We start from the raw sequence: 13360 nt of genomic DNA on the forward strand, positions 1-13360 counted from the left end.
AAGACCCAGGGATCGCTCACATTCAGACATGTTCAATATGTACAATGATGAAGGAGGCAATCTCCTTCAGTGTTTGCTGAGAGAACAAATGTAATGTTGTCAAGGAGACAACCTCCCCTGCAACCCCCCCGCGCCACACGCGCGCGCACACACACACACACACACACACACACACACACACACACACACACACACACACACACACACACACGTCTGGGGACGTGGGGTTGGGAATAAACTGTCAGGAGGGAAAAAAATAAAGAAAAACCCACCGGGGGACCGTAGAGAAGCATCATCTATGTAACCTGATGGAGCAGACGGCTCAGTACAACACACAGCTGTCTGCGAGGAACATTACTGCGCCTGGCGAGAACCTCCATCACATGTGACATTTATTCCTGACTGGGAAAAATGCCACCGGTTCCTTCCAAACCAATATGCCAGCACACGTTGTGATTACGATTATTGCCAAGCTCTGTCCGAAAGAGAATTAAGAAAAAGTAAATACACATAATTATGCGACGCACGTTTACTCGGGGAAAGCGCCTCGCACCAAACAAAGTGGATTACACTACAGGTCCCAGAACTCCATTCTAAGCTCCAACGTTTTGTGTTCACTTGGAGCCACTTCTTCTGACCCATTTGATTTGGTTGTTTTGTTTTTCCTGGTCACTTGACGTGGCGGTAATAACGTTTTTTTCTTCCGGGGAGCTGTATTTTTTTTGGGGGGGGGGGGGAATGTTCATCCATATGGACAGTTTACTGACCCCAACTAGCGAATCGACCGCGGCTGCCATTCTTGCAGGGGAAAGGGGGGAACAAGCGGTTTCCTCTCGCTCTAGAGGAGCACACGCACAACAAAACGGTGTTTTGTTTTGGGGGTTGTTTTTTTTTTGGTTTTTTTTTTTAAAAGGACGGCCGGCCCGGACAACGTGTCTCCCGTGAGATTTTTTTTTCGACTGAATAATCTCGCGGATTTCCACTTTAATGACCCCATCGAGCCAATCAGCGCTTGCCTCCAGCCACCGTCTCTGGTCGGCTGCGTCGCGAATGGACCCGCACACACTCGCACAGCCGCTCCCATTGGACGGAGGCGGCGTGTGAGGAGGGGGGGGGAAGAGGCATCCACAGCCCCCCCCCACCCCCCCCCACCGTGGGGACGCACGGCGCGGCGCGCACGGAGCTTCCCCAGTCTCCGCGGAGCGCGCTGGCTATGGGTGCGGGCGCACGGGCTGCGGTGCGCGGCGCGTAACGGGTCCAGATGAACCGGCGTCCCCCAGACTCCTCCGGCGTGCAATGGCTTAACAGGAGAGACATGGGGCTCCGCACGGAGGACAGCGTCAGCCTGTGCCAAAAGGCCCTCCAGATCGTCACGGAACTTTGCCTGGCCGGACACGTAGACCGGGAGAAATGCTCGGACATATTCCCCCTGCAGAGCAATTTACCAGGTAAAGGACGCGCAGGTAAATGAGAGAAAATTACAACGATTTCTACCCCTAGGATGAGAACATTTGTGTTTTTCGAGTCTCCCAAGCGAGCGCTTGAGAGCTCAACTTTTTTTTTTTTTTTTTTCACCCCCTTTTTGTAGTTTATTATACTACACTTGCTCGGCTTTTTTAGGCTTAGGCTTCTTTCCGGTTCACATAGACGACCATCACCCCGACCCTGGCTTCTCGCCATTGGCTCGGCGTTGGGTTCAGAATTGATTTTTAGATTTTTCTGATGACTTTTAAAACCCGTCTGGGTCCGACTCCAAGCTATTTAACAGATATGTTGACCACTTATGAGCCAGTGCGCAGCCTCAGCTGGGGCCCTCCTGGCTGTTCCCAAGTCTAGACTTAAATCACTTCTCAAAATCCATTTTTATAGATCTGCTTTTATGTGATGTAACCCCCCCTTTTTTTTTAATCTCTTTTATTTTCTTCCTATTTATTTTTTGCGTTTTATTTATATTTGTTATCATATTTAATCTATTTATTTATTTTGGTCTCTATCCGCTTTTACAATTTAGATTCATGATCGGAACACTGTCAAAGCACTTTTTAAACTGTGTTTTTCAAGGTGCTGTATAAATAAAGCTTTATTATTATTAATAATGGTTATTATGGCTCCACGCACTTAATTATGGTGCGACTCATGTCTTGTCGCACCATCTGACTGATGAAATGTCAACAGGTGGTGCTGAAACGAAGTCTCTTTTCCTTTCCTTGTTTTAGCCTTTAGTCTATTTCTTTTATTTTTCTTCAAAGGCATGGCCCAAATGTGAAGTTCTCCTTGACATAATCATTTTATATTTTTTTTGTAGAAATGTTATTATAATTGCTTATAATAATTTATAAAAAAAAATGTAATTGTATTTTTAAACCATTTTATCATGGTAACAACTTTATATAGGTATGAAAGAATATGCTTTTCCAATAATCTGCACCAATCGTGTCTTGTTTTTCCCTCACTCGACGTGACTTTAATAGTCTGAGATGAATAAAAGTTACTTATGAGAGAAAAAATGTCACTACATATAGAAGGTGATGTAGAAAAAAACAGTAAAATATTGTTATTTTTATTCCAAACGCGATGGTCTTGGTGGTGTGGCACAATAGAGGTGCACATGTTGCCCCCTTTTTCTTACAGCTTGCTTTCTCTTCTTTCTCTTGCACGTGTGTCTGTCTCGCTGTGTCCTTCATGTTCTCTCTCTCTCTCTCTCTCTCTCTCTCTCTCTCGCTCTCTCTCTCGCTCTCTCTCTCTCGCTCTCTCTCTCTCTCTCTCTCTCTCTCTCTCTCTCTGGGTGTTTGTAGATATTTATATTAGTCTGCTTGCTGTGGTGGTGGGTTTCTGTGGCCTCTCCCTGTTGGTAGTGTCTCTCTTTGTGTTTTGGAAGCTGTGCTGGCCCATTTGGAGGAGCAAGGCTCTCTCGACGCATATTGAAAATGGCATCCATGTCAGTCTCCCCGAGGCGCCACCACCCAACTCGGCCGCCGAGTCCAAGTCCAAGGCGGCCGAACTGGAGAAGAAGCCTCCACCGGAAGTGAAGGTGAACGGGCGAAGCTCTGTGAAGCTCCTGGAGGCGGCCATGAAGATCAGCCAGACGTCCCCGGACATCCCTGCGGAAGTGCAGACGGCCCTGAGGGAGAAGCTGAGCCAGCAGGCCAAAATCCAGCGGCAGACCACAGAGCCCACGTCCTCTTCCAGGTAGTAGCCAAGGACCTCTACAATCCATTTCAGACCAGCACATCCCCACAGAGCATGTACCTCTGCTGGAATGCCATCACATGCAGCCCATAAATAGTCCAGGGGAAGCTCATTTCTAAGCCCCCCTTGAATCAGCACTCTATAGGCGCTTTTTGGTAGGTTTTCCCTGCATCACTGCAAGGATATGGACATAGTAAAGTTGTTGCTTATGTAACCCAAGAACTGTGCTAACAGTTTGTGACAATATGTGGCCATGGCCCCCGGAGGTGGTTCGGCACGTGTCAGGGAGTGTATGAGGGATTGGCCAGTGACCTTGGCGGGATGACGTGCACATGTCATGTCATGTGGGATGCTAGGGAGTGCCTTGCTCTGGCTGACCTGTGGGATCACCTCCTGCAGGCTCATCAGCCAGTGCGATGGCACATCGCCTTACACCTCGATTGAAACCTATAATCGCTCCAGGCCTGGCTTTGCAATAGGAGTGCATGTATGCGTGTCAAGCTGCCATGGCAACGCCGGGAAGCAATCGCTGTAATTAAACAATCAGGTCCAGTTTCTCCTTGTTTTCCAAGGCTGTGTTTAAAGGAGAGCAGCCATAATTAGCATGGCCGAGGGCAGGGGGATATCATGCTGGAAGGAAGGTTCTAGCGAGGCACACTAAGCAGCTGCGACCTGTATCTCGGAGGGAGCCATTATTGTCACTTGCTTTAGTTTGTCATTAGGAACATTAATGGCATTATATTGAGCAACAGTTCTTTATGAAGTACATACCCTCAAGGGGCACCGAAAGGGCACATTACTGATAACGTAGCTCCAACTACCAACCGTCCAATTTCTATTTATTCTTTATCCACACACTGACGCTTGCCCATGAAATGTGGTTTTCACAGGAAACATGAATAAAAAGGTGGTGTTGGAGAATATAAAATACAACAAAGTGAAGTGGTGAAGGAATAAATGAACAAAAACAATGAACAACACAACTCCAGTGTAAGTGTAAGGTTTCAGTTTACTTACTGAATCAAAATTACCGTTTGCATATACTGTAGATTCCCTGTTGTGCTGATGATCTCACCATGAATTACATCATAGCAAAAAGCTTGGAGCTTTGAGTGAATGAGGAGTGCGACACATAATGTTAGAGGCCACTCAGAGAGATTATTAGAGGTTGCTGCGCATGGTGTGCCACTGAAAACATGGGATGCCTGGTTAAAATGCAGTGATTTCTCTACCATCATCAGTGAAACAATTTTGCTCAGGCTTGTCCTGTTATATGCTGCTCACATTGGTTCTATCTGCTTTTACTGTTAACTCCTTAACTCTGAGAAATGCCAGTTGCTGAGTGGCAGCATCCATGAGTGAAGAAAGAAAAAAAGGTTTTTAAAATGTAACTCCCAACAGTCTCCAGAACTTGGCCCCAATGTAATTGTCAGTTTCCACGAAAGTATTTTCTGCTTCGGCGTAATTGATTTCTGGACCAGAAAATATCCTCTCATGTATAAAACCCTGCTGCTGTCAGGAAGTTAACAATTGGGATAAAGGAAAGTCAGAACTCAGCCTCCTCTGACAATGACTACTTTGGATTTAAGATCAAGGCTTGGCCTTACTATGTAGAACATTTGTTCTACACTTGTTCTATGTAGAACAAGTGTGCATTTTCCTCAAACTCAACTACAGGTGAAATCCAAATCATTTCTACCCTGAATAACTTCTACTCTTTCCGACAGGCACAACTCATTCCGACGCCACTTGCCCCGTCAGAAGAATGTCACCAGCGTCGACTTCAACATGGACACGCTGCCAATTCGCCAGTCGTCCACAGCGAGCATCGGAAGGATCAAACCGGAGCTCTACAAGCAGAAGTCGGTGGACTCAGAGGAAGGTCAGAAGGAGCCCGTGGAGACGTGCGGGAAGATCAGCTTCTCGCTGCGCTACGACTACGAGGAGCAGGCCCTGGTTGTGCGGATCCTCAAGGCCCTGGACCTGCCTGCCAAGGACTTCACGGGCACCTCCGACCCCTACGTCAAGGTCTACCTGTTGCCCGAGCGGAAGAAGAAGTTCCAGACGCGCGTCCACCGCAAGAACCTCAACCCCATGTTCGACGAAGCCTTCTGCTTCCCCGTGGTCTACGACGAGCTCTGCAACCGCAAGCTTCATTTGAGTATCTACGACTTTGACCGTTTCACCAGCCACGACATGATCGGCGAGGTGGTGGTGGACAACCTGTTTGAACTCTCCGACCTCTCCCGGGAGGCGGTGGTGTGGAAGGACATATACGCAGCCACCACGGTGAGTGGACTCTCAAGCTAGTGGACTTTTACCTGCTGTAAAGTAGTGGTTAGGGGCAGTCAGCCAAGTAAATGTCTAAGTGGTAAACAATTTGCATGCCGTGTTTGTCTACCAGAGAAATTGTTGAACACTGAGCTATGAGAGTGGTAGGTGGATTGTATTTCATAATTTTCTGTGCCCTGGGAAATTATACAGACCTCCCAACTTGCATGCATTTTGTGTACCAATTCAATTACCCAATTCTTAGTGAAAATACGCAGGTAAGACATTCCAGCTGAAACTACGCAAATGGTTTAATTATTTATATATATATATATATATATATATATATATATATATATATATATGATTGGACCAGATGCTATGACCGGTGTTTCTGTAACACCTCCCTCTTCTCTCACTCAATATCCACTGATACGCAGCGCAGCTGTACTTTATCATCGCCCGAGGTGTAACCGTGCATTTCTGAGGTAAAATAGGAAGTGGGGTAGTAATTATCAACCACTTAAATGAGACCATAGTGTCAATATATAAAACATGAGATCCACCGATCGATCGGCCGGTGACGGAATCGGTTGGTTTTCACCGGCCGATCAGTGTCAGATTTTTTTTCAGATTCTGTGCCGGTCACATTTTCAGCCCAAACTGTTCCCATGTACTTTACTGGTAAGAATGTTCTGATACCCAAACCTGATACCCAATAATGTAACTACCGATGTAAACCCGATACCAACTGATGTAGTTGTGTAGTTGATGCTCAAAAATGAGAGCAAAAGGAAGAAAATGTCGGCTGTTTGGAGGTACTTCAAGGTAAACAAAGAAGATTAGATAAATTATTTATTTACTGCATGACAATATTCTTACATTGTACAGAATGCGTATCTATGGTCAAAGCGGAACTCCACTCATGATGAAAAGTTTGACTCTTTTCTGAGGCTCGGTTCTTGACCAGTCACTCAGCAAAACAAGTTGTTCGATTTGATTCACTTGGTTTAACGTGCGGTGATGGAAGTAGGACTTCCAGTGAACGAGAGTGAGAAGATTCATTTACTTTATTTTATTTTTTTGTAATGATTGCAATTTATTTGCAAAGTACCATATAAATATAATATAAATGTATATTTGCACTTAAAGGAAAAGCGATTGTCATTTAAAGTTTGCACTGGACATTACCATGTTAGTTATATGTGGTGTCATACTAAAACTCATTGAGAATTACAGGATTAATTATACTGAAACCTGGTGACAGTCCATATTCTATTTTATTGGAACTCAGTGACAGTTTCATGTTCTATTATTGTTCCATAGTGAATAATAAACTATAATAAACACAGTGTCAAAATCAGCAATCTCACTATAGTAGTAATAGAAAATTGCTGCGGTAGTTGGCAATCGCAGATCAGCAGATCGGAAATCGGAATCTGCAGGTCAGACTTCAAACAAAAATCTGAAATAGCAATCGGCCAAGAAAACTGTAATCGGTGCATCTCTAGTTGGTAAACATGTTCAGTAACTTTACGAGATGATGCATTTCAAGAGGTACATCCTAATGAGATTAATGAGTATAGTGTATATAGTTAGCCGTAGTAGCTTGCATACAATGTGATTAGCTTTGTTACAGGACGGCTACAGCGTGAATAATTGATGGAGTAATTTAGCTGCAGTAACTCAAATGCCATGGAGACTGTTACACTATTGTGGTACTCAAAATATTTTCCCAAGGTTGGCAGATCTGAATTATATTTCAGACATATATTTGCCAGACACCTACAGACATTTTTAAGTATGTGAGCACTACAAACTCAAATATAGTAACAGAGAGTAGGTTGCTTGAATTTATGAATGATATAATGTACAGTATTCAGGAATGCCTCAAACCTTAAACATGAAGAAGGCACATAGATCTTAGAAAAAGCTAAGCAGTTCATTTCAAGTCACTTCTCTCCTTCCACAACACCAACTTGAAATTGATCGTGGAATTCATCACACTCATTTGGGGACAATTATGGCACAATGATTGTGTGATGAATACATTGTCCAGGGTACTGCCTGGGGGTCTGCATTTGCTTCTACGTTCTCAATTTATCAACTGCATTTTGTTTTCTTTCCTAAAAGCATTTCTTCCTTTAAAATTATCTTTATTTTTGCATCATTTGGGCGGCAAGGTGTACAGCAAACAAAGGCATAGTGAGTAAACTAGAAATATAAGAGTGATGAGCTTGAAACCCCCCATTGGATGGAAGAGTAGAGCCCAACAGGTGGAACATACGGTTGGTGGAGGGAGTGAAGCAACGCACTAAGCAAGCAGGTGGGGCAGGAGGAATTTGCTGCTTCAATAGTCCGGCCCATAAGGAAGCACGTGGCAGCGTCAAGTTGTCTGACAGAACTAGCTCTGCAAACTACGAGTCATTTGAATCAAATTGCCTCACGATATTATGTTTGGCTTGCTAATGTAATGTTACCTCTACTTTTGTACTTGCTATATCATACTTTAGGATAGTTCAACCTCAGTCTTACCTGCAAGCATTTTGCTGGTTTCGATAAACCCGACAATTTGGCTTCGCTGAATGAGGTGCCATTCTGTTGTCAGTGTTTTTTTTGACTTTGTGAAAAAATATTTATTTCCCAACTCAGGATGTCCCTGAAATCACCAATAAGATGTAATGACATTAAGATCCCCCATTTTGAATAGCTTCACCAGAGAGATGTGGGGCCACGTCTATAATAAGTCATAAGAGAGTGAAGAGTAAAATCGCTTGATCAGTAAGTAGTGGTTATGATGCCTCAAATATGACCGCCGAATGTACAATATGTGTGCAACTGACGATCAACTGACATCTTTATGGCTTCCATAATAAATGAATAAGTAAGGCATAATGTGCTGCCAGCTGGTCGTTATTGCAAAATAACCCCTGACAGGGTGATCAGGACCTTGAAGGTCTTGTATCACTTTTGAAGGGGGTTATTTTGCTATAATTGCCGGCTGGCTGCTCATTATAGAGCTTATTACACTGCTACTTATTGAATAAAACAATATATGCAGACGGAATACCAATTTGAAATGATTTTATCGCTAGTAGGTCTAGTTTAAGAGCTTCCACTAAGTCCACAACAACGCAGCTTAATGTAGTTTGCTACCAACGTAGCAAACTATTCACCCCACAAAAAAACACTTTGCCCTACATATGACTAACCGCTTTACTGATAGTTATTGAAATTTGACATATCCACATTCATCTCTATAAATCTTCCACTGTAGTTTATATGCAGCATCACAAGATGTCGATTGCCTATGACATTAGTGGTTAATTACAGACAGTGGTCATTATTCTGAAATAACTGGCCACTGATTGCCGATATTGACTTATATGAACAGGGTATTCCACAGAGCCTTGTAATAAGGCATACAAATTGTTTTTTAAAAGGTTAATTTATTCATTGCTAGGTGTGTCATGGTGACAGACCACTGTTAGAGTTACTGGACAAGGTTGAAAGCTGATCACTTATGTTACCAAACAAAAAGTGTCCCTGGTTTTGTTGTAATAAGTTGCATGCTGGGATTCCTGCTCCCGAACTTTTGAAATGAACATTATGTTCCCTGTTGCCTTCGCCTTCTCCAGGAGAGCGTGGACCTGGGTGAGATCATGTACTCGCTGTGCTACCTCCCCACAGCGGGGAGAATGACCCTCACTGTCATCAAATGCCGGAACCTCAAAGCAATGGACATCACAGGCTCTTCAGGTAAACCCCACAGTGGGCTCTGAGCACACCAGTTATACTTTTTCAGAAAGCAGTGGTGGATGTGGTTATAAGCTACTGAGGTGAATGAGTTACTAAGTAAATGTAAATGTCCCTCAGACCCCTATGTGAAGGTCGCCCTGATATGTGAGGGAAGGAGGTTGAAAAAGAGAAAAACCACGACTAAGAAGAGCACTCTGAACCCCGTGTACAACGAGGCCATCATTTTTGACATTCCCCCGGAAAACGTGGAGCAAGTCAGTCTCTCCATCATGGTGATGGACTACGATCGGTGAGCAAAACTATCTGCTTGTGCTTGATAATAGTGTATTTTTAAAAATGTTGTTAGTGATATACTATGTACACAGAAATTAATACTATTTATTAAGCGTGCTGGCAGCGCTACACACTTACTAAAATTGCACATTGCACAATTCGCAGCGCTACTCCTCCCTTTGTTTCGAGCCACATATATGCAAAATACATCTAAATGATTGGCTCGATCCAGAGGTGTGTGCTGTAACTTTGTGGAAGGTGTCAGCCTGCGGTTTATAAGATATTTCACTTCTTGCGCCAATATTTTGCCCAAGGGGTTTCCCATGGGGAAATAATAGAATGTGGCAAAGAAATACAGTCGTCATGGAAACACATAATTAATGCAGCTGATCTCACCATGTCCACATTAGATGATCATTGAATGTTGTCTGTGTTTGGCATGCACTGTACAGACAGTACAGTCCGACTGTCATATGTGATGACAATGTATTTATGTTCAGTATTTATTTTGGTATTTATGTTATGTTTAAGTATGTTTTTTATATTGCGCCTGGGGTGAGGCAAAGGAGATTTTCCAGCAATGGTTTGATAATAAGGTCAAATGATGTTCTATTCTTTTAAATATAAAATATTACATATTACTGTAATCCTCCTCATACATTGTAGCTCCAAACATAGATACACATGCATACAAACACAGGGCCAGCACACTTTTACGATTTCTCCAGGAATTGTCTAGTTATGTTAATTATTAATTTCCAGTTGGTGCATAAAAAACTGATTTATGATGTATTTGGCTTGACTAGAAATACCGAATACCTGGCAGTAAGCAATTTGTACCGATGACTTAACAAAAAATTCATTCAAATTTTAATGTTTCATTCATTCAAATCATCTACAACTTTGCAACAGCAGTTTAACATGTTTTTATTTGTTTTTATCCATGAATAATCTTGAGACCCATCTGAAATAACTGACAGCTTTTTCATTTGTACATTTAATCTGTACATAATGTGTGCGATTGTGTGTGTGCGCGTGTGTGTCCGTAACAAAAACAGGGTTGGACACAACGAGGTGATCGGTGTGTGTCACACCGGGCCGGACGCCCAGGGCCTGGGACGAGATCACTGGAATGAAATGCTCACTTACCCCCGCAAGCCCATTACGCACTGGCACGCTCTGGGAGAGGTACAGACCATCTACCGTCAACATGCTTATAGAGCTTTCTAGAAACCCTCATAATCTTAAGCCACTTCACAGGAAAAGAAAAAAATCATATTGCAAAAAAAACCCGCTCCAGGATACCACTGTGACTGAGTGTGGAGACAAAAAAACATGCAGATGTCAAAATAAAAGCCCCGAGACACATCCTCTCATTAGTTGCCATTAGGCTAACCCCCCCCCACCAACCGCATTATTCTGCCATTTTAAAAATTACATAATGGGTTCTCTCTGATTATAGAATAACTCATTTTTGAAGCCAGTCATTTTTAAGGTTTTCCATTATTACATAAATGTAGAGCAAAATACAGATAAAAACAAGAAATTCCATAACTAAGGACTTATTTGCAGCCTGACTGTTGTGCAGACTGTTTTTCCTAGCGGAAGCCCTCTTGAGATAGGCATACTAGTTATAAAATAATTTCAAATCAATATTCTGTCTTAATGTATTTTTATTTATTTATTACGTATTAGGCTTGGGTGATATCCAAAATCTTCTATTGCGATGCGTGAGGGTGACTGAGAAAGTGTTCCCATTATGCACGATGGTGCACGGCGCTTTTTTGGTTTTATTCAATTACATTAAATACATCTACAGTAAAAGCACTCTGTATTTGTTTTCTTTGGAGAAATGTTGAACCTTTATGCCGGAACACGGAGAACAGCTACAGTATATGCCAGTCCAACTAGAAAGTTGGGCGTTTGTGTAACTTGCGGCAACCAAGCAGAGTGAGGAAATATACAGTAAGCGTAGAATTAAAAGAAAATGTATTTAACTTATTTTGGAGTCTCAGTGTGAGACATACGAGGTGCGGCATGTGAGCGTGTAAACTGGTTGATATGCGAATCTCGTGGTCAAATTGTATGCTCTGAATAAGAAATATTAAAAAAACTTTTATAATATAATTTTAGGAATGCAAGTAATAACCTGGAGCTGCAACTATATATATATATATATATATATATATATATATATATATATATATATATATATATAGTAAGATTCCTGTTCTCATTCTGGAAATAAATGCCATTGTTTGCCAAGGGCACTCTGCTCTATGTAAAGTGTTGCCTGTCACTTCTATTTAAGAAAAATAAAACACATTTCTCACGTTAAAGTACATTGAATAACATAAAGCATATGTCAGCAACCATTTTAGCTCTCATTTTTCTGTCACCATATTCCTTGTTGTACCCTGTAAAGTCCTTAGACAACCACAGGTTACTGCGACGATCATTAGCACTAGTTATTAAACGGCTTGATGGAATACTCAATTCTGATTAGTCAATAGCGGCAACCAGCAGTCTGTTATTTCTGAATTATTACAGCTGGCTGTTAATCCCTGGGAAAGTGGCTCAGGAGGTAGAGTGGGTCGTCTAGTGATCGGAAGATTGCCAGTCCCTCCTGGTAGCATGCTGAAGTGTTCTTGAGCAGGACACTTAACTCCTTTAATTGGGCGCTGCAACGTCGCAGCCCACTTCTCCCTAGATATGTCAGACACTATAGGATGCGTAAACTGCGGAGAAATAATTTCTCCGAATAAAGACCGTTGTCACAGTAAACCACTTCGACTCTGGTTTCACACTTCTCGTACCACTCTGCCCACATGCTAACGCTTGTTTGCGCTATCTTGTGACGCTACATAGGAACTACAGTGGAAGACTTGAAGAGATCAATGCGGATATGTCCCGTTTCACATTAATAACAGTAAATAGGTTAGTCAAGTCAAGTGTCATGTCAAGTGTCAATATTGTCATGTCAAGTCAATATTCCGTCTCTATGTAATCTTTTATTTAGTAAGTAGCCATGTAATAAGCAGGATAATGAGAGCAGCCAGCGGGTATTATCATAAAACAACTGCCAACAGGGCGATCAGGCCCTTGTCCTGAATCGCAGTGGTCTTGTATCACTCTGAAGGGCGTTCTTTTGCTATAATGACCGTCTGGCGGAACATTATCGTTGACTTATATGAATGACTTTTTTGTAATGGTTTTTGTGTTACTTGTTCTTGCAGTGGCCTGGAAGAGCGGCAAGCTTTGAGAGTCACGGTTCATGTCCCTCACCCAAACCTCCTCTCACCCCCTGAGGTCCAGAGGTGGGTGGGGGCGGGGCGGTGACGTTGGTCCCTTAGGCAAGAAAAGAGGTTTGTTTGTACTCGTTTCAAAGTCGTGCTGCCGATTGATCTCATAAATAAATAAATAAATAAACGACTCGAACTTTGAAATGGAAATGAAAATGGACTAAAGAAACAGAACTCATGCTTCTTCTTTTTTTGATTTAAGATCAAGGTTGTCAAATCATTGTTTTTTTTTTACTTCAAGTCTGGAAGTGCTCTACAGAGCTGGCTATGCACAGCACTTAAACATCAATTCAAAGACATTTTATTGTGTTCTGCATAGTCACATGGGCAATTATTTGTTTCTCATTTATTTATTTATGCATAAAACTGCCTCTTACCAGAATGTGTACTTACCGATAGCGGGGTTTTTACTAATTATGTCCCATTTATTTGCGTAGCCGCTGCACAGACCAAGCATAATGATATAAATTAGTCCTGCGCGGACAGCACTTGGCGGCTGGGGGGATATTTCCTAGGTATAGCTCTTTATTTGGTAACCATTTTCACTATAAATGGCACAATATTAA

At 42.5% G+C, this 13360-nt stretch overlaps 1 protein-coding gene across 2 annotated transcripts; it reads left to right on the top strand.

Annotated features, from left to right (window-relative positions):
* Positions 1 to 1261: 1261 nt before the first annotated feature.
* syt10 (synaptotagmin X) lies at positions 1262 to 12800 on the top strand (the record flags this gene model as incomplete). 2 transcript variants are annotated; one of them, XM_080022030.1, is made up of 7 exons in its annotated part: positions 1262 to 1463; positions 2796 to 3189; positions 4917 to 5478; positions 9099 to 9219; positions 9337 to 9508; positions 10551 to 10680; positions 12729 to 12800. In XM_080022030.1, the coding sequence occupies 7 exons, from the start codon at positions 1262 to 1264 to the stop codon at positions 12798 to 12800; spliced, it is 1653 nt and encodes a 550-aa protein (XP_079878156.1). The 2 variants fall into 2 exon arrangements, with proteins under 2 accessions (XP_079878156.1, XP_079878155.1); XM_080022029.1 differs by having other exon boundaries at positions 1262 to 1448.
* Between the last annotated feature and the right edge of the window lie 560 nt (positions 12801 to 13360).

This window comes from Zeus faber, assembly GCF_960531495.2.
Source record: "Zeus faber genome assembly, chromosome: 21".
Taxonomy (NCBI): domain Eukaryota; kingdom Metazoa; phylum Chordata; class Actinopteri; order Zeiformes; family Zeidae; genus Zeus; species Zeus faber.